Source organism: Carassius gibelio, chromosome A6 (assembly GCF_023724105.1).
Source record: "Carassius gibelio isolate Cgi1373 ecotype wild population from Czech Republic chromosome A6, carGib1.2-hapl.c, whole genome shotgun sequence".
Lineage (NCBI taxonomy): Eukaryota > Metazoa > Chordata > Actinopteri > Cypriniformes > Cyprinidae > Carassius > Carassius gibelio.
In genome coordinates, this window is record NC_068376.1 from 14,439,887 (window position 1) to 14,466,376 (window position 26,490).

At 36.7% G+C, this 26,490-nt stretch overlaps 1 protein-coding gene across 1 annotated transcript; it reads left to right on the forward strand.

Moving 5' to 3' along the window:
* The first annotated feature begins 20,598 nt into the window (after positions 1 to 20,598).
* On the forward strand, positions 20,599 to 25,230 carry LOC128015482 (E3 SUMO-protein ligase CBX4-like). Its single transcript, XM_052599344.1, has 5 exons — positions 20,599 to 20,842; positions 21,030 to 21,073; positions 21,573 to 21,638; positions 23,212 to 23,278; positions 23,401 to 25,230. Exons 1-5 carry the CDS (start codon positions 20,774 to 20,776, stop codon positions 24,781 to 24,783), a joined length of 1,629 nt encoding a protein of 542 aa, XP_052455304.1. The 5' UTR covers positions 20,599 to 20,773; the 3' UTR covers positions 24,784 to 25,230.
* Positions 25,231 to 26,490: the final 1,260 nt, after the last annotated feature.

The following is a 26,490-nucleotide window of genomic DNA, read 5'->3' on the forward strand; positions in this document are numbered from 1 at the left end:
GAGGGTTTCTTTCAGTCAGAACCTAAGCTTTCCTCTCCCGATCCACTAAAACTGAGCAATGGCATTATACTGGAACATAAATATATGAACTCTGATGCAATTGTGGAGAGAAAAATGAAATGGTTGTTTGTTCTTTGTGATTTTTTCTCTCCTATTGTTTCTCTTTGTCTCTGTTTTTGTCTTTCTTCTCTTAGCATTCCACACATTCTCTCATACACAATTCCCCTTTTTTCCTGCTCTGCTGTTGCCCTTTTCACAATTTTACACATATAGTCTGGTTTACTTGGACATAGAGCTTCTTTTGATATAGTGTTTGAACACCCAACATGTTCTATATATTTGTGTTTGAAATGAAAAGAATGAGTGTTTGGTGCAGATATAATGCATTATGATCAGCTATTTGTGAACTTGTTAGATGCAGCATAATAAAGTTGTGTTGTGACACGTGTTTGGGTAATGACTGTAATATTGTCATAAATCGAAATCAGGCAGCTCTAACCAACCTGTCAAATGAAATACCACTGCCAGAGAGAGAGAGAGAGAGAGAGAGAGAGAAGAGGGAGAGGCTTAGAGAGTGTAAGAGTGTATGTCATGTGACAATAATAATTTTTCACTGAAATGAGAGGCGACTGAATCAGTGTCATTATATTGCAGCATATATACATGTACAGTTGACACTCAATTTCAAAGTGAGCATGTGTGTGTGTGTGTGTGTGTGTAAGAGAAAAATATATGAAATTGGATAAAGGATCATAAAGATGTGTAAAATGTGTTTTTTATGTGCATACATCTGTTTGTATGCACATGTGTATATTATGCACATTGATGTGAGTGTGTTTAAAGTGGGTGCAAGTGTAAGTTAAATGATCCTATTGTCAGGAGTGTGAGACCGCTGCCCTATAAACTTGTGTAAGTGTGTGTGTACCTGTGTCATTAACCGCATATCCGTGTTGCCATGGCCTTCAATTAGGACACTGAGATAAAAATGGCATTAGCATGTGAAAGCCAAGCTCTCTCCTCTATAGTCAGAGCTGAAAAACACATTCTCTTCTCAAGCCAGAAGCGAAAAAAAAAAAAAAACTGCTATTCTGATATTAAATACATCTCCTTGCTAAGCTCAATGAAAATAAAAAGAGTCAGATTCAGATTCAGAGTCAGAGACACAATTCTTTCTCTACCATCCTTCAACAGTATTTAGCAATCAGGCTTTATACATAAAAAGTATGTTTTTAAAGATAATAATCTAGCTGCATGCTGAAGAGCAGGCTTTGGTGCATCCTGTGCCTGTTTCATGATACACATGTATGTATTTTTAAGTTTCTGTTTGTGTGTGCATGAGTTTGAGGGTGGATGTGGGTGTTTATAAGTATATGCAGATATGCATGAAATTGCAATAATATACATGTATGAACCTTGTGTCAGGCTCTGCTTTTAATAATATGGGCTGATGGACAGAAAACAGACTGAGTATTTACACAAAAACACAGCAATTAGGTGGAATACAAAAAGTAGTTATCTAAGTTCAGTACAGCCAAATACAGTATAGTCACAATTTCTACGTGTCTATAATGACTTAAAGTTACAATACCATGATGCACTATACATAATCGTAAAAAAGTAAAATAAAATAATTGTGGACCAGACAGATTTTTGGCTTTTGTTCTTTGAGAATAAAATGCTGCATCAGAACCACTCTCATGACGCTCAGAATGTGTCTTTTTTTATTCCACTTCATACAAGAACAGATGCAGAATATAGTTACATCCATCTAAATACATACCCTGACATGTTAACAATGTCCTTTGACTGGTGTGTTCTGTTGCCTATGACATAATTGATTGAACATTACCATTAGATTATCACAAATAGTTACATTGTGAATGCCGTTTTCATATTTAAATCTTTTTCGCTTTTGGTATTACTTTAAAAAGTATACAAAATCTGAAAACAATCACACTAAAAGGGATTGTTCACCTACAAATTATAATTCTGAAACCAAGGATCATAGAAAAATCTGAAACACTTAAACGTGAATCTTGCAACATTTTATTGCATTTATTGTTTCATGTGAAATATGTTCTTTGTGTTTCATAGAAGAAATAAATGCACACAGGATTTGAACAACATAAGGCTGGGTAAATGATGTGAATACATTTTCATTTTCCAGTGAGCTTCCCCTTTAATGATGAAAGGATCTCAGTTTGAATTAAGCCTTTATGCTATTAAGACTGAATTAATTGCAGATGTTTAATACTTAAGAGTAAGAGGGTTAGAAATAACCCTGACCAGAACATTAAATATCAGTAGTCTTGTCCTGTGTAAGTACTGTAATATGAAAGCACCACAGTTCCACTGTGTGTATGTGTGTGAGTGAATGAATCTGTGTGTGTGTCCTCTGCTGTTATTATTATTATTATTTTTTTTTTTTTTGTGCTCTCTCATAGCCTCTGTGCCTCTGTCAGGGCGCTGGGTCAGCAGTAGTCTGTATAAAACTGGCCCATGGCAGCTGGCAGAGAGAGCTACAAAACCTCTCCTTCTCCATTTTAATTACCTGCACCCATGACCTCCTAGAGAGGGGAGAGAGGGAGGGAGAAAAAAAGAGCGAAAGCTAGAGGGGGAGGGAAGGGCATGTGTGTATGTGTGTTTGTATGAGAGAAGGTAACAAAAACAAAAATATTTTGAGAGGAAATGGTAGTCTGGCTCTTGTTCATCACAACACAGCACCATTGGCAGGACAGAACTGGCTTGCTCATGTGAGAATACACAAACTAAATAGAAAATACATTAAGGATTCCCAAACCCCCGTCTGTCACAGGATAATGCACTATAATATTTTATTATTCATTAGCACCAGAATTTCAAAACATTGTTCAATATAGTAATGATAGAAAAAATAAATAATTCCAATTTAAACATAAAATCACAACATTACAAGGCACTAAACCCCAAGTTCTCAAAAGCCTAAACCAATTTGTCAAATAAATCCCACATTCTCACTCACTAAAACACAATTTGCACTGTGATAAACATTAAACATTAAACACAAGAAAGCAAAAGTTAAGCACAACTGCAACATGGTTGTCAAGTCAAGTCACCTTTATTTATATAGCGCTTTAAACAAAATACATTGCGTCAAAGCAAATGAACAACATTCATTAGGAAAACAGTGTGTCAATAATGCAAAATGATAGTTAAAGGCAGTTCATCATTGAATTCAGTGATGTCATCTCTGTTCAGTTTAAATAGTGTCTGTGCATTTATTTGCAATCAAGTCAACGATATCGCTGTGGATGAAGTGACCCCAACTAAGCAAGCCAGAGGTGACAGCGGCAAGGAACCGAAACTCCATAAGTGACAGAATGGAGAAAAAAACCTTGGGAGAAACCAGGCTCAGTTGGGGGGCCAGTTCTCCTCTGACCAGACGAAACCAGCAGTTCAATTCCAGGCTGCAGCAAAGTCAGATTGTGCAGAAGAATCATCTGTTTCCTGTGGTCTTGTCCTGGTGGTCATCTGAGACAAGGTCTTTACAGGGGATCTGTATCTGGGGCTCTAGTTGTCCTGGTCTCCGCTGTCTTTCAGGACAGTAGAGGTCCTTTCTAGGTGCTGATCCACCATCTGGTCTGGATACGTACTGGATCCGGGTGACTGCAGTGACCCTCTGATCTGGACACAGACTGGATCTGGTGGCCACGGTGACCTCGGAACAAGAGAGAAACAGACAAATATTAGCGTAGATGCCATTCTTCTAATGATGTAGAAAGTACGGTGTTATGTGAAGTGTTCCGGTTCCAGTTTACCTAATTAATGCAGCCTAAAAGTCCTTTAACGGATTTGGATATTAAAAGCATATTAGTATGTTATGTGTAAGCCAGGTTAAAGAGATGGGTCTTTAATCTAGATTTAAACTGCAAGAGTGTGTCTGCCTCCCGAACAATGTTGAGCCAGTGCAGTGTGGACAGGACCGGGCTAATATGGCCAAACTTCCTGGTTCTAGTAAGAACTCTTGCTGCTGCATTTTGGACTAGCTGTAGTTTGTTTACTAAGCGTGCAGAACAACCATCCAATAAAGCATTACAATAATCTAACCTTGAGGTCATAAATGCATGGATTAGCATTTCTGCATTTGACATTGCGAGCATAGGCCATAATTTAGATATATTTTTGAGATGGAAAAATGCAGTTTTACAAATGCTAGAAACGTGGCTTTCTAAAGAAAGATTGCTATAAAATAGCAAACCTAGGTTCCTAACTGATGACGAAGAATTGACAGAGCAGCCATCAAGTCTTGGACAGTGTTCTAGGTTATTACATGCAGAGTTTTTAGGTCCTACAATTAACACCTCTGTTTTTTTCAGAATTTAGCAGTAAGAAATGACTCGTAATCCAGTTTTTTATATCACCTATGCATTTCATTCGTTTTTCAAATTGGTGTGTTTCACCAGGCTGCGAAGAAATATAGAGCTGAGTATCATCAGCATAACAGTGAAAGCTAACACCATGGAAAACATATGTTTCCTGATGATATCTCCCAAGGGTAACATCATTTACACACAATAATTCACAACTGTTCACATTTGTTTCTAAATATGTGAACGTACAAAATATAAGCCAGTTCAAAGTGCACAGATGGCATGGTTGCATCCATCCATCTTAGAGTTATGGATAAGTGTGCATACAAGGCGGAGGAAGAGGGGGATGAGGAAAAGCAAGACTAAGAACAGTCATTTCAGATCAAATCAGAGCTACTGTGATAGACCATGTTCTTGTGCATGGAATGACAGAGGACAAAGAGTTCAACCTAATCAGAGCAGATTCTCGGTGGCCACCAAGTTGGACCACATCCATCAGTTGGAAAGTTCAAAAGAACAGTAAAAGAAGAGTGGAAAGAATCTTGTGTAGAATTGGAAGAGTACCACGTTAGGGTGGAAGAACTGGAATGTGCTGACAGAAACATAATTTCTTGTCAAGGCTGTATCTGCCACACCATAACGTTACATTTAGCAGACACTTTTATCCAAAGCAACTTACAGTGCATTCAAGATATACATTTTTTTTTAACCAGTATGTGTGTTTCCTGGGATATACATATATATATATATATATATATATATATATATATATATATATATATATATATATATATATATATATATATATATATATATATATATATATATATATATATGTATGTGTATACACAGTATACACACACACACACACACACACACACACACATATATATATATATATTTATAATGTGTGTGTGTGTTTCCTTATTGAGAGTAATTTTATTTTATTTTTTTGGCATATTCTCTAAGATTTTTTTCATTTTTTTTCATAACTACAGGCACTAAACATTTTTTTGTTAACAAATGTTTATTCAAAATCTTCTCTGGGAACAGTAGTATAAAACAAAAAGCAACTGTGCAAATTAAGAATCCGTCCCACTCACTGGACTACAAAATAAAGGTAAATAAATAAATGAGTTAATAAACAAACATTAATAATACACATAAATTAAGTAATATTAGTACATGAATAACAATAAAATACATTTTACAAAGATTTAAGAAAAAAAGACACAACATTAAAAACTGAAAGCCATAATTTACACTAGATCCATATATACGAGAAGTAGCGAGTTCCAGCAAGATAATGTCCAACAAATACACAGTACCGGTTCATCTGTCCATTGTATGGTTCTAACAAAATGTTTCATTGGAATCAAGTAATCCCTATGCAGCAATTTCCAATAAATCAGTTGGTGGTTAGGGTTTTAAGAAAACAATTTAAACATTCCCCATACCTGAACCGAAAATAAAACATGCACCTCCTCATTAAGATCCTTAGCCCAAACAGTTGTAATGGATAAAGCTTTGTCTGAATGCGCAATAAGAAAGAGATAGATAACTGAAGCAGAGGAGGGAGATTCCTCAGAGGGAAGGATTAGTTTGCACAAACGGTGAGGCAGTTGAGAGTTCCATGGCACCCCATATTCTCATAGGGCCGATCTAATGCACAAATACATTATAAAGGAGGTGCCTGGCAGATTATATTGAGTTTTGAGATTCTGGAAGGATTGTAAACCACTATCATCATAGATATCTCCCATAGTATTTATTATGAGTAATGCCTGACAAAAGATTAATATTGTGGAAAATAGGCGAATACCTATGCCATATTTTAAATAGTTGTGGACGTCTTTCAACATCCCTCCATGTGAAGAGAAGGTGGCTTAGGTACACTGTCTAAACGGAACCCCTGAAAAAATCAAGATGCTTCAATTTATACGGATAAACAATAGATTCCTCAGTTGCTCTCCAAGACACAGACCAAACTGATTAAGAGCGGAGTCAAGAGGCTTGAGCATACAGTCTAAAGTTTGGGAAAGAAAGACCTCTATGTAATCTACTTCTTTGTAAGGTAGTCAGTTTAATACCATGAAATACATGCATCAAGTTTGTTCCAGTAGCCAGCCGGTGGAGCGAGAGGAATCATGGAAGAAAATAAATAAATACAAGGGAAAACATTCATTTTAATCACCAATTTACGAGCCTGAAGATAAGTAGGAAGACGAGACCAATTTTTTTTTGAGAGAGAATTTCCTGCAGGGAAGGAAAAACATCTGTCCCCAAGGACTAATGTGTGTATGATTTGAAAGCTTTGTTTAATTTTGAGTACAGGTTAAATGTTTTGAAGCAATTGTTTGATTTTGCCAGAAGAATCAGGGGTTCTGTGAATTTAGTTTGACGGTTTAAATTTTTGTTTTGAGAAAATGAGTGATGGTTTCAAAAAATCTTTTTAGCAATTCAGAAAAACTTTAATGTATTTTTTTTTTTTGGTGCAGATTACAAATTTGCAATGCATTTAAAAATGCAGTGCATATATAAAATTACATACATAAACATTTAATGCACATAAATCTACTGTAAAATGAGCCATATTAATTTCTGAATTCAAATACATTGCATATTTTTTTCGAGGCATGAAAACAAATTATATCATAATGAAGAAAAAGCCTATTACATGAATAACTGAAGAAGAAAAAAAGTTTAAAGTAGTTTAGCATACTCTTCATTAGACAAAATGATAGATTTTTTTTATTCAGTTACTCCACTGCTTGTTCATATTTGAACAACATTTTCTGCCAAATCAAAGTCTTCATATATACATAAATGAAGAAATGGAAAATGTTTACAAATCCAAGAGTAAATTATTTCTATCCAAGGTGCATAACTAGTTTTAATTATATACTGTTTTCATAAGACATGCACACAATTCGCACAAAGGATACAAAAGCTAAACTAACACAGTATAGATGAATGAAATTTGTGGCATAATTCTAAGATCTTTTCTTTTTATGGTGTTTAATCATCTATCTTCAATTCTGTTATACTGAAGCCAAGACTGTGGAAGATGCTTGCTGTGGAAAAACTTGCTTGCTGCTAAGCTTTTCAGCACTTGGATACAATTGTTTTGATTAGTATCATGACACAGTTGTGGATAGGGGGCTACTATACTTTCTGATAGCCTATAATGGGCCTGTGGAAGGAAAGCTGGTATCTGTTATTGTGTACTTACTGCCTTTATACTTGAAAAGAATCTCCAACATTTCATTCATTTCTGCTACTGTCACAATGTCAGCATTCTGTTTGGTCAAACTATGGAATGCTGCAATTCCTGTGATCTGCACTGAACTGCAGTTAAATGCTGCAGCTCAGAATGAGCTGTACACTTTTTATTTCATTTGCAAAGTACTTAACACTGCATAGAAGATATACGATTAAATAAAACAATTCAAGGACGTGCAATGTTCTTATTTCAGAGTGTCAATGCTCAGCTCTAGAAGAATTTGCCATATCTACAGTGACCTCTTACCCCGTGGTCTAATGTGTGTAACTGTTCTTAAGAGTGCAAAGTGTCTTTTTTTAATCTAGTATGTTGACATTGTGAAGATAAAGATCAGTTTGCCTCAGAGTTCCTGTAAGTGTGTTGCACAATTCTCCTCCCTGCTTCCTTAAATGTGTAAAGTTTTTTAGAAAGATATTTTCATTATTAGTATGTACTGTAGATATTGATGTATAAGCCCAAAATTTTAAGTAAATACACAACACTACCGCATTTCATCTGCAAAGAGTAAGAATCGATAATAACAATAATTTGGAGCTGCTAAATTGAGTCATATAAAACAAAGGACTAAAATGAGAATAGGAGTGGACAGGAGATGCAGACTGAAAATGTGGTTATTTTTTATAGCATGTTTCACAACATTAGCACAGAACAGAAGAGGATTTTAAGTAGTTTATGGTAATTTATTTAAGGTAGTTTTATAGTGGAATTTGGATGTGACATTTACTGCTGTGCCAATTATGTGTCCTAGCTTAAAAACAACAACAACAACAACAACAAAACCTGTATGATGTGTGGCACCTACGTATGTATCAACAGAAATCAGTATCAATCTTTAACTGTTCAAATCGCTAAAATATGATGAATTATCGCAGAATCAAACCAGAGACATGATTGCTGGTAAAACTTGAGATTGTTAGCGTGGAGTGTTTTGCTTTTAGGTTCTGACTTGTACTGTAGGTAAAGTCTGTTGTAGACACATTTATTTGTGTGATTCTCCAAATGCCTTGCATAATATTGTTGGTGAAATGCTTGTGTCCAATAAAGTATTTTTTATAGTTTGTTTTATTAAAATTGACTAATTGCAGAGAGTTCAAAGTGTACTTGTCTAAAGAATATAATGAAGCAAAACAGAAATGTTAATCTTTAGATTTCTGCAAACCTTAATTCCCACATTAAGCTTGAAAGAGCCAGACAAGGCTACATTTTATGACTATTTAATCAAGAGTTTTTTGCTATATTCATAGCAAGTAAAAATCCCTTGTGATTGTGGTGGTTCCACTCTCCTTAGTGTAAGTAGAAGCCCACTAAGTGGACACTGAAGGATGTTTGTCAGTCTGTTTCTCATTTCTGATTCTCTTTTAAAATTGTTGAGAGAGGGCTACAGAAATGTATGGCTTCCTCTCTCTGTTTGTCTTTGGATGTGGTTGTAAATAGTAATAGTAGGAACTAACAAGTATAAGCGGTGGATCTTGGTCCCATCCTTCCCGGTCTTTTGCATTCACTGCCTTGACCTACAACACAAATTCTACCTTCCTTTTGTGGGCTTGTGTAAACTTCACATACTGCTCCTCTTCTTTGCTCCCTCTCCCCCTTCCTCTGGCAAATCTTAAGTCCACCAGCAGTGGGAAATTCTTCAAAATCCATAATTTACGCTTGAGTTCATCCCCCCTTTTACCAACACACACATATATACACACGCCTTGCATGAGTTCTCTGGAACAGCTCACTGAAGGAACCAGTCATGAGAGGTTTGAGTGCAAATATGAGCATATGGAACAACAAAACACACACAAGCATGCACTTGGACAGTACCAAACACTTCCTCTTGCTTCACTCATACCTCAAATATCTATGGAAATACAAATGTGATGTGGAAACAAAACAAAGACACACCCTTAGACAGGAATACCCTTCAAACACACATGTCTGAGATGTCTGACAGTTTCCGGAGCCTTTCATAAGCATTTAAATTAATGTCATAGTTCCCAGTGTGCTCTCTGTGTGTGTCTCTGTGTGTGTGTGAAAGAGAGAGAGAGAGAGAGAGAGAGAGAACTTATGTGAACGTCTGTGCTAACTGGTGCCAAATCAGGGTTGGGTTACAGACTGTTAGTTCTGCAGGATCTGAGCTGAAGCCAGAGGAGGTCTTTCAGCCCCTCTTAGGCCTCTGCAGGCACTCTCTGTTCCTGCTTAAAGGAATAGTTCACTCCAAACGGAAATTTCTGACATTATAATACTCAATATTGCTGATTGTTTTCAAACCCATTGTTTTCCATGGAATGCAATGAAGAATTATGAAAAAAAAATTATGCAGTTCCATTGCACACAAACATTTTGGTTTGATCTCATGACATTTGAGGACTAGACACACAGGAACCAACCATGTTTGATATTACTAACATCCAGCTTTCAGCATACTGTAGGCATCACACATACTTGAATTGGTGAATAATGAGTGATTAATAATTTCAATTGTGGTATGCTCTTCATATGAAACTATGCATTTTTTGTAAAGAGGAATTGGAAAAGCTTGTATAGAATTGGAATTAGATCATGGTACCAGATTTTCACTACACAATTATCACGGCCAAAATAATTCATGATAACAATATTATTGCAATATTACAGTTTTTCCTAATTGCTAAAACACATTTCTTGAAACCATCACTCATATTCTCAAAACCTTAAACACAAATCCAAATACTCAAACTAAATTCACAAAACCTCTGACAATTACTGCAAAACCATTTCACTTGCACTCAAAATGAAATGGTGCTCTCAGATCACACACATATGAGTCAATAAAATAAACACTACAGAGCATTCAATAAACACTACAGAGAAAAATGGAGTACACAGCATCCAGAACATTATGGTTAAAAAGGATATTGTATTGAGTAAACAATTGTGCAATCCTGAAAAAAAATGTATAGTTATTGCAACTGAGTAAGGTGAATATATTGTGTAGGCCTACTGAAGAACAGTGTTGTGCTGAATATTCAATAATACTTAATGTTTGTATATTTAGCTCTTTGATACTGCAAAAACACTGCAGTGCAACTGCAAAGGGCAAAAAGGTTAGATACAATTCTAACTGAATAGCATGTTACAGTACACTCAAATACTGTAAATTGTGCAATGGTAAAATCAGGCTCGATGAGAGATTAATTTCGTCTTAGCATCATGTCTTTGTGCTTGAGTCAAAGTAATGTTGTCTTTTTTGATAGACAGAGAAAAAAAAAAAAACTCTTGTCTGACAGATCCAGCCCGGATAACGCTCTCTCAACCTTACTCTTTCTCTCCTCATCTTCTTCCTCCTCATCCTCCACTTCTTACATGTACTCTTCCTCCTCTCCTTCTCCGATTGTTTCCATCTATTGCTCGTATCATCATTCACCTGTGCATTCTGAACTTGCTCAGATTTTGTACAGTTGGTTTGATCACATCATTAGAAACAAGTGTGAACAAGTTTGAATCGTTGTCTGTAAACAGTGACAACTGTGCTTTAGTTGTGTTTAACTTTTGCCATTTGTGTTTACCCTTTTGCATCACAAATGCATCACAGTGTGATAAGTGTTAACGTGAACGAGAATGTGTTTAGAGTTTTGCAAAAAAGAGTGAATGATATTTGCAAATAGAACCTAACTGCCTGAACGTGTTTAAGAAAAAGTGCTTTATCCGACAAATTGGTTTAAGCTAGTGAGAATTTGGTTCAGAAATTAGGGTTTTGTGTTTTAGCAATTCAGAAAAACTGTAAACTCCTGTTTTAAGATGGATGGTGAAGAGTGCAAAGGTGTATTTTCACCACCATTGTACATTCATGTTTATGTCTTGTTCAGTTTCTTTGTAATGTTGTGTTTAGTTTCTAGTTCATGGTTTTCTTTTAGCTACCTGAAATCATTTATCTTTAGTTGTCTTATGCAACATTAACACCATGTTGTAATTACCATAGGGTCGAGATGACAACACATTTCTTACTATTTGAAGCTGTTCACGTCCAAATAATATCCTCCATCTGGGAATTATGCACCACTATCAATGCCTAAATGTAAGTACAGTGGTCAGGTGATAAAGCGGTCACATGGTAGGCCTACAAGTCGGAGCTTTTTGAAAATATCCATCTTACAAGCTGTAATTACGAGTTTTACGAGGACATGAGTGCTTTTACCTATTGAAACCTTAAAATTACAGTAATTCAACATGACATGAACACACCTAAAGCTTTTGATCATGCCTTTGTTTGTCTCCTAGTTTACTGATTAGTCTGCACCTGTGTATCATTTTGCTTTCTTTTATTGTTCCTTTGCATATAGAGCCCCCAGTTTCAGTCATTCCTGGTCTGTTCCTGTCATTACACAGTTATTGTGTTCTTCATCTTCTTGCATTATCTTTGTTGTTTTGTTAAATATGCCTTAACAGCTGTACTTAGATCAAGCGTCAACTTGCCTTCATTGCTTTTAGTGGTTGTTTTGATCTTTTTGGAGCTTGATAGTATACGAATACGAACTTAAAATAAAAAAGAAATAGTGTTTTACTTTGAAACTATTTTCACACACAAGTGGCTTGTAAATGGCCCTGTAAATTTGTACTGTATAATGGTACAAATAACACATTTATTTAAACATTACATTTTTAAAGACATTCTCTCTTCTCCAGGAATCTTTGTTTTAAAACTTCAAAATCATTTTGATAGTTTGACAATGTTAAACTATTATTAACATAAAAAACTGAAAGACATGAGAATGTGTAAATAATCAACTGTAAATTATTATTATTTTTTCTTAATTTTTTAATTTTGTTCTAACCATTGGGCTGTAAAAATGCAATGCTTAAAATCTGTTAATGATCCCTTGATGAAAATCGGTAATGGATCTAACAGGACATTTCATGCAATTGGACAATTTTTGGAAGTAAAAAGATGTCATAAATTACAAATATATATATATATATATATATATATATATATATATATATATATATATATATATATATATATATATATATATATATATATATATATATATATATAAACTGAAGCTTCAGAACATTTAATTCATGAGACATTAATAAACATGACTGTCCAGTACCTCTGGAACCTTTTTGTACAGAGTCATCCTGGGAGCAGATCCACAGCATTAACACAGTCGGCAACCAACAAGGAATGCTTGAGATTAATTGACTGATTTAATGATGTTTTGAGTCCTGTGATCTGGATGGTAGCAAGTATCCATGTCTTTGTTTGAGTTGGGGGGTGGGTTATTTATAGAGTCTCAGCAAAGTGTGTGGGAGTGTGTGTGTGAGAGAGAGGGCAGGGTCATATAATGCAGGACCGCAAAACACTAGGATGTTTCCATCTTTCTCTTTCTGAATTACAGTAAACATCGGAGGGAACATTCAGATCTATAGATCCCCTTTTGGAATCAATAAAATGCATCTTTCCATTCTGCTGGCAAAATCAATGAAGTTGGACCAGCTTAATGTCTAATTTGGGAAACAAAGTTCACTGAAATTTAACGCTCAGGAAGGGAATAATTTAGCCATTCAACAAAATCTGGAGATGTACTGGATCTTTGTTGATTTTTTTTTTTTTTTCAGGTTGATTCATTGATATTTAATCTTATTTTTTAATTAAATAAATCCATTTCATTAACATCAGTCTTGAGATCAACTATATTTGGTTTATTAATGAAGAGTAAGCTTATGCGAAACATAAACATTTTTACTTTTTTACTTTAAAATCTTTAATCATGACATTTCTCAATAACCATGTTTTATTTTGCAAGTGCTCAAAAGCAACCACCGTGCATTTCATGTTTAGTCATCTTCCTGAAATACGATAATTCAGCATTTAATTGATATGAAAATTACTCATCAGCAGTTAGGACTTTGCTGATAGATCATTATTTGTGGCAAGCTTCTGATGAGTTTTGACTTTAAGATTTCGCTCTCTTCTGCTCCAGTATATTAACATGCAAACATGGCAAATTAACCTCCCTATTATTCCAATCAATGGCCTTGTTCCATGGGCAAGAGAAGAAAGCAACGATTTGCATGACAGATGTGATGGGCAGTGGTGCATGAAGAGGATTAAAGTGTGCTCAAGTGGAGATGTTTCATGATATGAAGACCTATGGCAGGTGCAAAGGTTTACAGTAATCTATGCTCATTTTAAGGTCACATACGATTGTTACTCTAAAGAACGACTAACCCTAAAAAATAGGTTTGTGGAATGTCAAATCCTCACAATGATGTTTTCATGATGTGTTTGTAAAAACAAAAGGATTTGCAAGTGCATTTAAATTATAATCATTTGTTTAAAAAAATATATAAAACCTCCTTTCATGTTGATCCAGTTTTCATTTTAACTGACTCTAAACAGACCGGGAGTGCAGTATTCCAAAATAAACACCATGCGCTGTCCTTGTTTGAGGGTTACCTGCAGGTTGTGGGAATGTGTACGACCCCACACACCCTGATGCACACACGTAGCTTCAGAGCTCATTTTGCTCACTTTCTTTCCTTGTGGCTGCAAAGTGCTCAATACGATATTGACTTGTTCTCCACGGCAACCTGCAGAATTCCACTGACTCCCCTCCACGAGCCTGGCAGTCCGTCTCTCCACTCCTCCCTCTTCGCTTGCTCTGTCTCCATCACTTTTCCCATCCCCCCATCTCCAGCTCCAGGGATGCGGTGCCACTAAATGTGTGTGGTTGAGAAAGGAAGAGAGTGTGTGTATCATGACTTCAGATGTGTATGTGCATTGTGTGTGTGTGTGTCCACACACCATATGAGTGTGTGTGTGTTGTGGGGGTGGCTCATTGTGTGGTGCTGCAGGCAGTGTGTTTTAAAGAGCCAGTCACTCCAGCAGACGTGGTAACAATGACTTCAGCACAGCCATTTCATAGCACTAATCCAGAAAACACACACAATCATACACATCTGTCAATCTATTTTTTTCTGTCAATAAAATAGCTTAAAATTTGTCAGAATGCATTTGGCATGAGGCACACATTGCTTTCAAATATGCACAATCATTCAGAATATGTTTCCCTGTATTTTGCGACTGTGCAGTTATCAACCGGATTTGATCTCTCTCATAAGCATGAGTCTGAGAAAAGGACACAGAGGGTCTGCCTGAGGGATGCAGTCCTGTGAAATGAGTATGTCATTATAGAAGGTTTGTTATTGAGCCGGATGCTGATCATGATGCTCCGTGTTAATGTGGAAATGTGAGGGTGAGAGTGTCTGAAGCTAATCACCTCCTGCTGATGTCTGACTGCCACGCTTGAGGCCATTCCAAACATTTCTCTCAGTCTCCATCTCACTCATTGCATGACATGACCTTATTTTCATTATTATTTTATTTTTCAGATTTAATATAAAGCTGCATTAATCAAATGTACACACTCAATCCATGTGGTTCTTGATTGTTAAATGTGTAAATGTTCTGGCTTCTAATTTTTAACTATTTCAATATAGTTAACTACAGCTATGATGTGCATTTCCCACCATCCCTTTAAAAAAACTGTAATAGAATAGAATAGAATAGAAAGAACAGTACTAATGTCAAGCTGATGGGTGTGAGTCAGCTGTACATATACTAACTACATTCTTAGAAAGAAAGGGACAAAGGCTGTCACTGGAGAAGTACTAATACTAATATGTGTCCTATTTGTGGTAAATTAACCTAAACTATTTTGCCAAGTGTTATTAAGGCTTACCTTCTGAAAGGCAAAGACTATAGAATACCCAAGACATGTCACTGGTATCCACCTATTTCCTCACCGTCATTTGTAAATTCTATGGGTCTAGCTTCCGGTCTCATTACAGCTATTTTTAGCTGTACAAAACAGTTAATTTTGCTAATTGATATTGACAATTCATGTGTCTTATCATATTATTTTAATCTGTTATCTTAATTATGAGCTCAGTTCTGTTTGTACTGCAAAACGTTTTACAGTTTACTGCACATTGTTATTCTCCTAGTTATTTACCTATACCGGCTAATGAAATGGAAGTCACTCGCTGATCTAGCCTGAAAAATAAGCTTTTTATAATGCTATTTGAGCAAAATTAATAACATTTATGACATAGTTGTTGTCAGATTTCTTTGGTGACTTCAAATATGAAATTTAATCGTAAGCTTAGTGAACCGTTTTGGTTAATTTGATGTTTCCCCATTCAAAGAGAGCTGCACTTGGATGCCCAAAAGGTGTTTCAAAGATGGCCGCCGAGTGACATTACTTTTCTTGAAGAGACTTTGTGTAAGGGTACCGCTCCAGTGACAGCTTTTGTACCTTTTATGAGAATATATTAAGCCCATTGATTAACCTTTACCATCAGACAGTGTCAGAGCCACAAAAAGAGAGAATGAGAGAAGGAGTGGTAAAGCTATAGTGGAAGAGATTGTGTGTTTGAATACACACAGAATAATAGTGTTCCACAGTGAGTCATTCTGACTGGTCGTCATTGTTAAATAATCATGAGTAATTACCTGCTATTTATGGACTGCACTCTTAGCCAATCAAAGTACCCAACTCAGGAGGCTTGTCTGAGTCACTGTGACGACAATTTGTTTTCTCATTCTCGTTTTAAAGTTATTACTGAGACAACTGTTGATGCTGTTACTGTGTGTTTGCTGGTGTGCATAAACAATATAAGTATATATTCATTTTCATTTACAAGGTTGTGTTTTTTTATTATTAATATATTTTTACTTTGTTTTAGATGGGTTACATTTCTAAGACATTCCACATGGGACTACAGTAGTTCGAATAAAACCATATGTCCAAATTTTATTTAACACCTTAATGGCTGAGATACCTCTATACTGGGTTTTCCTTTTATCTTCTTCCTTTCTCCGTTTTCGTCCCTGTGCACCTGAGGGTTTATTAGACCGCTTCATTTTCTTCATCAACTGCGCACTTGCCTAACGTAACGTAACGTAATGTAATGTAACGTAACGTAATGTAACAGCGACCCTAGAGGGCGCGGACACCCAAGCCCCCAACATATTTGTAGCCCTAGGCAACCACCTAGTTCACCTATAACAATCGCAGGCCCTGTGTCCAATGACAAATACATATAATATACTGTAATACAAACATGTTATGACATTCCAATTTTATTCCAGTAATAGGAAAATACATTAATAGGCACGAAGACTCCCCAAAAGGACAAGGACACTGATATCAGCTGCTGGTGCCCCAAAGCAATACACGAAACAAGGGCCCCAGAAACCCTAGCCCTATGGCCATTTACCCAACATCTTGTAAGGATGGATGCAAGAACTTGCGAGACAAATTTAAATGAATTAACTGAAGGTTAGGATCATGCTTTCCAGATCCCCTCTGTATCTTGCTCCAGTCTTCAAAGGTCCCGTACAACGGTTACCTTTTTATTTTTTCATTGATTCAGTTAACAAGACAGTGATAATGACATATGACTCATGCTCAAGAATCAAGGAGGTGTGATTAGAAGGTTTTTATTACAAACTGGTTCGATTAGTTCTGAAGGTAGTAATATGCATGTTCAATGGTTAGTCATGCATCACACATTTTCCTGGTAAACAGGACTGTTGAGTATCGATGCATTCTCAAGAAAAACCTCTACTGTATTTTTTCCAGTATGGTTGGGCTTTGTTTGTGTGTTTAAATTACAGCCTGCATAGCTGATTGTTACACCATAGTGACATGATTCCCCCTCCCAATTTTCCATTAGTGTAAGGGTGTCCGAATAGTGGTTCCTTAAAATCTTCCTTAAAGCCAATTTCAAATAACAATCATTGTGCCACTGAGTACACAATGGGTTATGTTTGGTTTCAGGTTGAAATCAGTTTTATTAGTGTAATGTTGCTGCATATATTCACTATAAAATATATGGTGTTCTAGAGTTAAGAGTTATTCCCTGTGTTCACATATGCACTGTTATGACAAGTTTAAACAGTCATCCAAATGGGATAATTCTGTTCCAATTAAAGGCACAAACTCAATAACAACCTCAAAGTTGAACTTCATTGGAACAGGTTCAATATAATTAGCGCTGACTTGACTGGGAGTTACAACCAAGGAAATAATTTCACACTGAGTCTAATTGAGGCTATTATAGGTATCTTCTTGTTTTCTTGTTCTATTTGCTTAATGGAGCATGCTAGTGATCCTTACTGACTGTTGAAAGTTGATCAGGTGTAGCCTACTAAATCCTCCTGACAACTGTGGCCATGTTCTATGATTACCTGACTCCTTTATACAGAATTGTGATGGTCAGTGAAATATTACTAACAGCAACACTGGAATGAGTGAAATCTGTTAGTTCAAACCACAGAAAATTGCTCATACTGGACACCTCAGATCAGGATATCAGGAAAATGTAGAACTATAACCAAATGATTTATTAAACCTGTGGTCAAATTTGCATCTTTACGTGTAATTTGGAATATTTGCTCTGCAGTGCAAAAGCCACCACAATTGCAATCCTGGGTTCCAGAGAGCCTTTATGATGATACGACGAGAATTTTAAATTGGTTTTCAAACGACATGAAATACAATGACGAGCATTTCATTAACATCGTCAATTCGTCCAAACACCGACAATTTCTTCAAAAGGTAGATCAGTTTGCGTGATATTTTAATGACCATGTAAGAATGGCCTTGAAGACTTTTATGCAATTCAGAAAAAAAGAACAACCAGTCTGCTCAAGGTCAAAACTAGTGTTACCTTAACCCAGTGTTACTTTTACAAGATTTATTAATAGGCTTACTGCATGTCCAACGTTAAAATCAAAGCCAGCAGAAACTTAATATAGCCTAATCTTATGAGACACCGAACTCCTGAAAACATTATTGTGACAAAATCTTTGAACATAAGGAAGTCCTACTTTTTTTTCCAAGGGCTTTAAACAATGCTCCATGTTCTAATTTTCCAAACTGCGTTGATGGGACAGTATGCTGACATATTTCATAGTTACATTCAAAGATTTATATACGCACCGACATTTAGAAATAATTAGAGATGTCTTTCACTCAGTTTAAGACCCTTTCGTCTCTATAGTTACACAGACTGTTATGTTATTTTATCAGAATTTTCAGAGTATTTTATTGTATGAAGGACGAAATTAAAGGAGAGAAAATGTGTCAATTGTTCTGCAGTTTAATCTGAAGCCACAGTTGTGTTCTTTCTTGGTTTTAGCGATGATGTTGGATTTTATCTTGTTTTGTGCAGTCCATCCTATATGTTAGTAGTACTTAAGTTTGAGTATGAGAATGGCGTGACTCAACTTATTTATTTAACATGAAAGTATTAAACAAATAAGAAGTTAACATGAATATCTTGATATACGTGCACTGGAGATCAGCAGGTTGAAAATAAGCTACTGAAATGTTGCTCGTTGTCGAAACAAGTAACTCTGGATTGTCTAATAATAAGATTAGCTTTTGCGTCAGGTAGAGCATAACAATTTTACGTTACAGTATTCCCTGTAAACTGACACAGATCCGTTCATGCGATGAAACTGTGCTTGAAATGCGACAAATCGACCTCCTAAGCAAGATTCATTACAAGGAAAACAAAAATCTCTATGATACGTCAATTTTAAGTAACTGCATAATGTCGGTGAATACTTAGCCTAGTGTAGCTATGTCATATATTATGTATTCAAGCATTTTTGCTGCTGTTCAGCGGTCATTGCCTTATAAGGAAAGGCAGTCGTGCCTCTCTGCAATAGGCTGAGAACTGCAGCCTGCAGTTAACCCTTATCATGCTGAATTTTTCTTAAGATATTTACGTTTTGGGGTCGCAAATACACATTTATATGTTTGTATGATAGCTCAGATTATTCCATGTATGTGTATAAACGTATCAGTCCGTGTTTTAAATATATGTTCACGTTACTGATTGTATTTTGTTGTTCGCTTGTGTGTGTGCGTGCGATTTCTTTCCTGTTCGGAAGAATACGCGGCACAGCTTTTGTGGTACAGGCAGTGAATGATTGGGCATTGCCCAGGGTTTTCACACGTTCGTTTGTCACTGTAGTTTATTTTTCACAGGTCTTATAGCAGCCGTTGGCCGTCAGAAGGCAGATGTCAGATGAACTGAGTGCTTGAGGCTTTGAAGACCAACCAGTGACCTACATATTGTACATTCGCGGTCAACTCTCATGTGCATTGAACGTGTACATGAGTTTGAACAATTAAGTTACTAACATACTCTAATTTAGGCTACTTGTAATCAAAAAACGAAATACATTGTATCTTAATGCAAATTTTTCAAAAGTAGTTGCTATTTATGGATACCCGAGATGTTTAACCTGGACAGAATATCACGCTTTAAGAATAAAATTCACCAAATGTAATAATTATTAGGAATTTCAAATCTGTCATTTTAACCTGCCAAGTACTGGCTATTGAGGATGAATCCCAATGCCACCCATTTGATTAGCCTATTTAATGCATCAGTGGACTGCATTGCTTCAGTGGAGAAAAATATAAATTAAAAACACTGTTCAGAATGTAAAGTCTCAACATGCTGTTCTTTGATAATCTAATTTATTAATGTCTTAGCGTCAGGGTATGGGGTTTTGTGTAACCTAATGTTTGTTCAACATAAACAAACTTTTGTACATAGCTCAGTTCTTCACTTCAGTAGTCCTATATCTGTATTCATTTTTAAAATGTTAATATCTTCCTCAAAGTTGTCCCTCCACTGATATAAACTTAAAATGGATTGTAAATCCATACGATTAAGAAACCTTGCTGATGCTGATAATGCTTTAACCTGTTACCTGAACTGCTAAATGCCAACTGAAGAACTAATCAAGCTTAAACTTTACAACTGCCACAAGTGTGCCTTTCTTTGCATCATAAAGAAGGAATTCTCTATCAGTACTTGAAGAGCTGCAATAACGACTCTTCATTTGCTCAGTAAACCCGCGGCACAGGGCAGACCAGCCTCTCCACCGCCCCTCCTGATGTGACGTCGCGCTCATCGCTATTTGCATGAACTACGTTGTACAGAGCATTTGAGAGTTAAAACTGAATCTCGCTTGAGAAGCGAAAGAACATACGGAGCGGGAGAGCGCGCGTGGAACCTCACCGAGAAGTGCACTCGTATTATCGCGCGCACTGATAAGTTAAAGCGCGCCCTGAAAATGGAGCTGCCCGCCGCGGGTGAGCACGTCTTCGCGGTGGAAAGCATCGAAAAGAAACGCATTAGAAAGGTTTGTGGTTTTCTCTTAACAAACACTTTACATTTCCATGTTGTAAGCATATAAAACGTGCAGGTAAGGGTTTGCTATTTTAAAAGAGAGAGCAGAAGAGTAGGTATTTGTTTCCGAAAGCCAGGAAAATTATTTTATTTACATTAATTCCCAATCATAACTGACTTTGTTTTTATGATATTTACAGGGAAGGTATGAGTACTTGGTCAAGTGGAGAGGCTGGTCTCCAAAGTAAGTTTCACTTCAAGATGTCTCTTGCTTTGCTATTTTAATGTTGTTGTGTTGTGTGTGTGTGTGCGTGTGTGCGTGTGTGTGTGCGAGAGAGAGAGAGAGAGAGAGAGAGAGAGAGAGAGAGAGAGTTAGAGAGTTAGAGTTTGCTAACTGATGCAGGAATGTCATAACTTGAGTCTGTGATGGTAAATAATAATGTTTCAAATGTAAGCTTAATGCTGTAGCCTATAGAAATGCGTTTTTTTTCTTCTCAAAATAACACGTAATACTATTAGTATACCGACTAGGAAATAAAGCATCAAACATGTAACTTGGTATCAGTAGGCTATTTTTTACTCCCTAACATTCTTAAAGATCCGTTTAGCAGGACCTTGTTTGTGGCGTTAGTCGTTCAGATGACAGCCAGGTTAGATAGTTCGGTTGAGCGTGGTGGTGATATTCATGCTTCTCTGCTCTCCCCCTCTCTCCTTGCTCTCCGCCTCCTTTCTTTTCTTTATAGATATAACACGTGGGAGCCAGAGGAAAATATTCTGGACCCTAGACTTCTCGTCGCTTTCCAAAACAGGTGAGACATAGCAGTCTTGACTTGACACTCTGAGCTTGTACAGCCGAAACGGTAGGAGGAGGGAAGACGCTGTCGCTGCGCTCATGCTTTTTCACTTTCTCTCACTGACAGAAGGGGGGTGCACACAGGAGCTGGAGAGAACTTGTGCGCAGGCGCGCCATAATATTTGACTGAATTTAATTTCGCGGTACACCAATGCCACGGTCCGGGACCAGCCATTAAAAAATGTTTACATACAGACGTGGCCAGAAAACGTGATCCTTTGAGACACCTTTAATTCCTTGTGGAACCCTTTTATCTCAACAAACGCGCCGCCCTTTACATATTGTATTCATTTCGTCCGGTTTGGCTGACTGTCCGCTTTTGGACAGAGCCTACTCTCTAGACTCCCTAAATCGAAAGCATTGCTGTAAGCGCAAATTCACGCTATTTTCTGTTAAGTTTACAGCCAAAGTGTACGCCCACACTAACTGACTGTATTTTACGTTACAAATGGGCTACACGTGCATTCACGCCTCCCCGAAATTCCACACACAATTTTTTTTTATCGGGTATTCATCCCCTTTGACTGGCACCTGCGCGCTCCATCGAGACGCGGAATTCTGTTTGGGGTAATTGCATGCACCCCTTGAGTATAGAAACGTTCTAGGTCGTTTAATTAGGTTTTTGCAATATCATTTTATAGAAGGTCGATGAGAAAAGCTGATGGCCCATTTTTTTCTACAGCCTATATGCATAGTTTGAGCTAACAAATAAACATAACTCACTGGAAATAAAGCAAATTAATAGGCTACGTTTTGTCATTTTCTTCCCCTTTCCAAATGGGATTGTTCACCAAATGATTAAACAAGGTGTGTACTGTGAAGCAACACAGAATGTTCTTTATTCTATGGGGGTAAATTTTATGAATGTCACTTGTGGGCAATTTAAAGACAGATCATATTTGAAAGGATAAACAAAAGTTGGGCAAGTTGTGGCCTAGTGGTTAGATAGTTTGACTCCTAATCCTAGGGTTGTGGGTTCAAGTCTCAGGCCGGCAATACCATGACTTAGGTGCCCTTGAGCAAGGCATTGAACCTCAAACTGCTCCCTGGGTGCTGCAGCATAAATGGCTGCCAACTGCTCTGGGTGTGTGTTCACTGTTGTGTGTGTGCACTTTAGATGGCATAAATGCAGAGCACAAATTCTGAGTATGGATGACCATACTTGGCTGAATGTCACTTCACTTCAAAACAGGCAATAACCTGACCATAATTCACTCTCAGAAATGAAAGTACAAAAGCTGTCTCTGGGGTACTTGCCTTTTACCTTTTCAAAATATGCTAAATATGCTATATGTCACTTGTGTACTACACTATATATACACTTTACTATTAAGCACCCTTTGGGATAAAAGTACATAGGTCTACCTTTTGAAAAGGTACCGCCCCAGTGGCAACTTTTGTACCTTCTTTCTAAAAGTGTGGGGCAAATCATCAGAATATATCAAAAGTTAAATATATTAGAATGTGTCTTATTGTCAATTTGGTCTCTTTTATCATGATGTTCTATAATCTAAAACTTTTCCATTCAGGGAAAGACAAGAGCAACTTATTGGTTATCGTAAACGGGGGCCAAAACCAAAACATCTTCTCTTGCAGGTAATTAACCATCACTGACAAACATGCATATGAACACAGTGTATACAATCAACATCCGTGAAAAATCATGTCACTAATTGTTTTTACCTCAAAGCTCATTGTTGGTTTGTCTGATTTCTAAGGTACCATCATTTGCTCGAAGATCCGGTGTTCTTTCCGACCTTCAGGAGGTATCTCAGGGTGATGATTACCAACCCAAAGCAACTTCAGACCTGGTCCAAAGCCAGCAATACCAGCTTAACAGCAAGAAGCATCATCCCTACCAGCCCAACTCAAAAGACAAGCAGGGAGAGGCTCGAATAAATGGAAAAAAGAAGCACTACTACCAGCTCAACAGCAAGAAACACCATCACTATCAGCCAAACCCTAAAATGTATGACTCTCTGTATCAGAGGGTCAAGGAGACCAAAGTTCCTGAGTTGACTGACAAGGAATGGAACTTATCTCCAGCTCTAAAGCAGAAATGGGTCCAAGATAAGGATTCTGGGTGCCTCAGTAAGGTGAGGAATATAACAATGGGGTTGAAAAAGCTTCCTAAACTAAATGGTGAAGCTGACTTAATCATGAACACAAACAGTGATGCAAAGGAAGACAAAGCACCTCCTAATGGAATAAGCAGCAAACTGAAGATTGTGAAGAACAAGAATAAAAATGGGCGCATTGTCATTGTCATGAGCAAATACATGGAGAAAGGCACCCATGCTGCTAAAATTAAGGAAGGAACAGCAGATTCTGAGGAAAAAAGGCAAGCACAGAATTGTAAGCCCTGTGGAACAGATGGGAGCACAGAGAAAATAAAGCACACAAAGAAGCAAAGTCTTGTGAAAGGGATAAAAAAGGACAGTAAAGCTGAGACTGCCTGTTTTAGGCTTTCGAATGGACTATCATCTTTTGGAGGGGACAATCCTAAAAAAGCATGCTCCATAGTGTTTGAGCCAAACAATTTAAAGAAGCCTGGTAACACTGGAGATGATGTATCTCATGAACAGCCCTTGCAACTGACAACCAAAACCAGTCTGACTACAGTGCCTTTTGAGAAGAGTGATCAAAGAGGCATCCAGTCTACTCAATATGGTCCCATAACCTTACCTCAAAAGCATTGCTACTCTGAGCCAGAAAGTGACAGTAGGGAGGCTAAGAGGTTCCTAAGTTCTCAGAGTATAAGTCCTCCAAATACTGACTTGTCTTACTCTTGCAATGATACCACACACTTCAATGACCATCAGCACTCTAGCAGACATGACTTTGAAATCCTGGACTCCAACCAAGATGAACCGATAGACCTCAGCTGTGTAAGGTCGAGAGAAGAGAGAAAAATTCCTACACATTCTCAGATTGGAAACTCTATACCGACTGTGAAAGAAGCAGTCTCTACGCCAGAGCAAGTAGAGAAAGAAATGAAAAAATCTGTTCAAAGCTTTACACCTTTTCTTGGGAATATAATAATCACAGATGTCACAGCAAACTGCCTCACAGTGACATTCAAGGAGTATGTTACAGTTTAGGAATATGTGATGGATATCAAGTCTGTAAAGACTACTGACTATTTACTGTGAAATTGTAAAAATGTAAAGCATGTCTATTCATCAAGTCCTTAAACTTGCCTGAAATGTTTGAAACAATCTAGTGTAAAGTTTTGATATAGTTTCAGATTGCGTTTGATTGAACTGATCTGAATTAATTTTCAGATTTACACATTTAACTATTCCATGTTAGGGATAGAAGAAAGAAACTAAACAGGCTTTCATGTTAATAGCTTGTATCAGATTAGCTTAAAGCTGTATGCAGTGCTGTATTTCAAAAGGCCTAAATATAAGAAGCACTTACTACATGTGTAATACTGAGAAACATTTTCTACTGATCTGTCTTTTATAGACTTCGCTTTAAAAATAAAATGTGTTATTTAGGTTTGTCTAAGCATATTAAAAGTTGTATTTTATGTTCTTGAGTAAGATCTTAGTCTTTGTCTGTACTGTTATCAGGTGTGTGTGTGTGTGTGTGTGTGTGTGTGTGTGTGTGTGTGTGTGTGTGCGATGAATAGAAGTGTTTCTATTAAACTCAGGTGAGAGATGAGCAGATAGGCCAAATGAAAGATAGCAAAACATTTCCATCATGTTAATGCCTAAGATATCCGTATCAGAATGAAATTTGCACAGCCCTTAAATAAGCACATGGATTAGTGACACTTGGGACTTCTGTCATGTGGATTTGCTGCTTTTACTCCACACAAAATGCATGTTTTTTTTTTAACAAATATGCTTGAGATAGGCACTCATTCTCAGTTCAAGACTAGGAATAATTTGTTGATTTAATTTACTTCCATTACAAATAATAATAATAAAAATAATAAATAAAATAAAATGAACATTAAAAAACATATGCTTGTAAGTTTAGCACAACTCTGATCAGTATCATCCGATGATAAACACGTCTGTGGGAGTATTGGCATCAGTGTTGTCTTACCAAAACTTAGGCCTAACTTAAAACTCCTCTAGAAAACAAGGACAGTAGGACGGTCTTTAATTATGAGCATAGATCTACGCATCTGGATACTTATTATCGAGATCACACAAAACATCCTATTTAAAACATCAATGTCAAGACAGAAACTTTTCATTTTCTCGGCCGTTGAATAAGTTTTTATTTAAGAGTTAATCACATTTCTTGCTACAAGAAACTATACACAGGAATAGCTAAGAAACCAAAAATCTGTTTTCATGTTGATATTGCCTCAGAAAAAAACAAAAAAGAAATTCCGTGAGCTATCAGTTAAGATAGCAGATATAATTAAGATGGAAACGTGGACCTGGCGTTCTAATTGATTTTTCATCTTTTTTTCAGATAAGGCTCACGGATGATTGTGTAAATAGAATTTTGTGTTGCACTATTTTAATAATGGGCTTTTTTTTTTTTTTGTCAAAAAATAAATAAAAATAAAAAACCTATCGAATGGGATAGCCTATTTAAAAAAAAAAAAAAACTCGGTAGACTATAGGCCTACTATGATAATTGTGGAGACGTAGGCTAAGCCCAAGTTGTCACATCTGTGAAGGTAATAGGGTAAGTACAGACTGCGCAAAGAAAAAAAAAAGAAAAAAAACAAACAAACTAACAAATAATAATAATAATAATAATAATAAAACATTAATGAAAAAACCTAATGGGTTTAACGGAGCTGTCGGGCTGAAATAGCCTAAACAGCGCTGGCATTT

What these genes read in the sequence shown, in the direction of transcription:
- LOC128015482 (XM_052599344.1), top strand. Translation starts at nt 20,774, where the DNA reads ATGGAGCTGCCCGCCGCGGGTGAGCACGTCTTCGCGGTGGAAAGCATC. An exon ending in AAAAGAAACGCATTAGAAAG is followed by an intron (nt 20,843 to 21,029) that starts GTTTGTGGTTTT and finishes TGATATTTACAG; the next exon opens with GGAAGGTATGAGTACTTGGT. An exon ending in CTCGTCGCTTTCCAAAACAG is followed by an intron (nt 21,639 to 23,211) that starts GTGAGACATAGC and finishes TTTTCCATTCAG; the next exon opens with GGAAAGACAAGAGCAACTTA.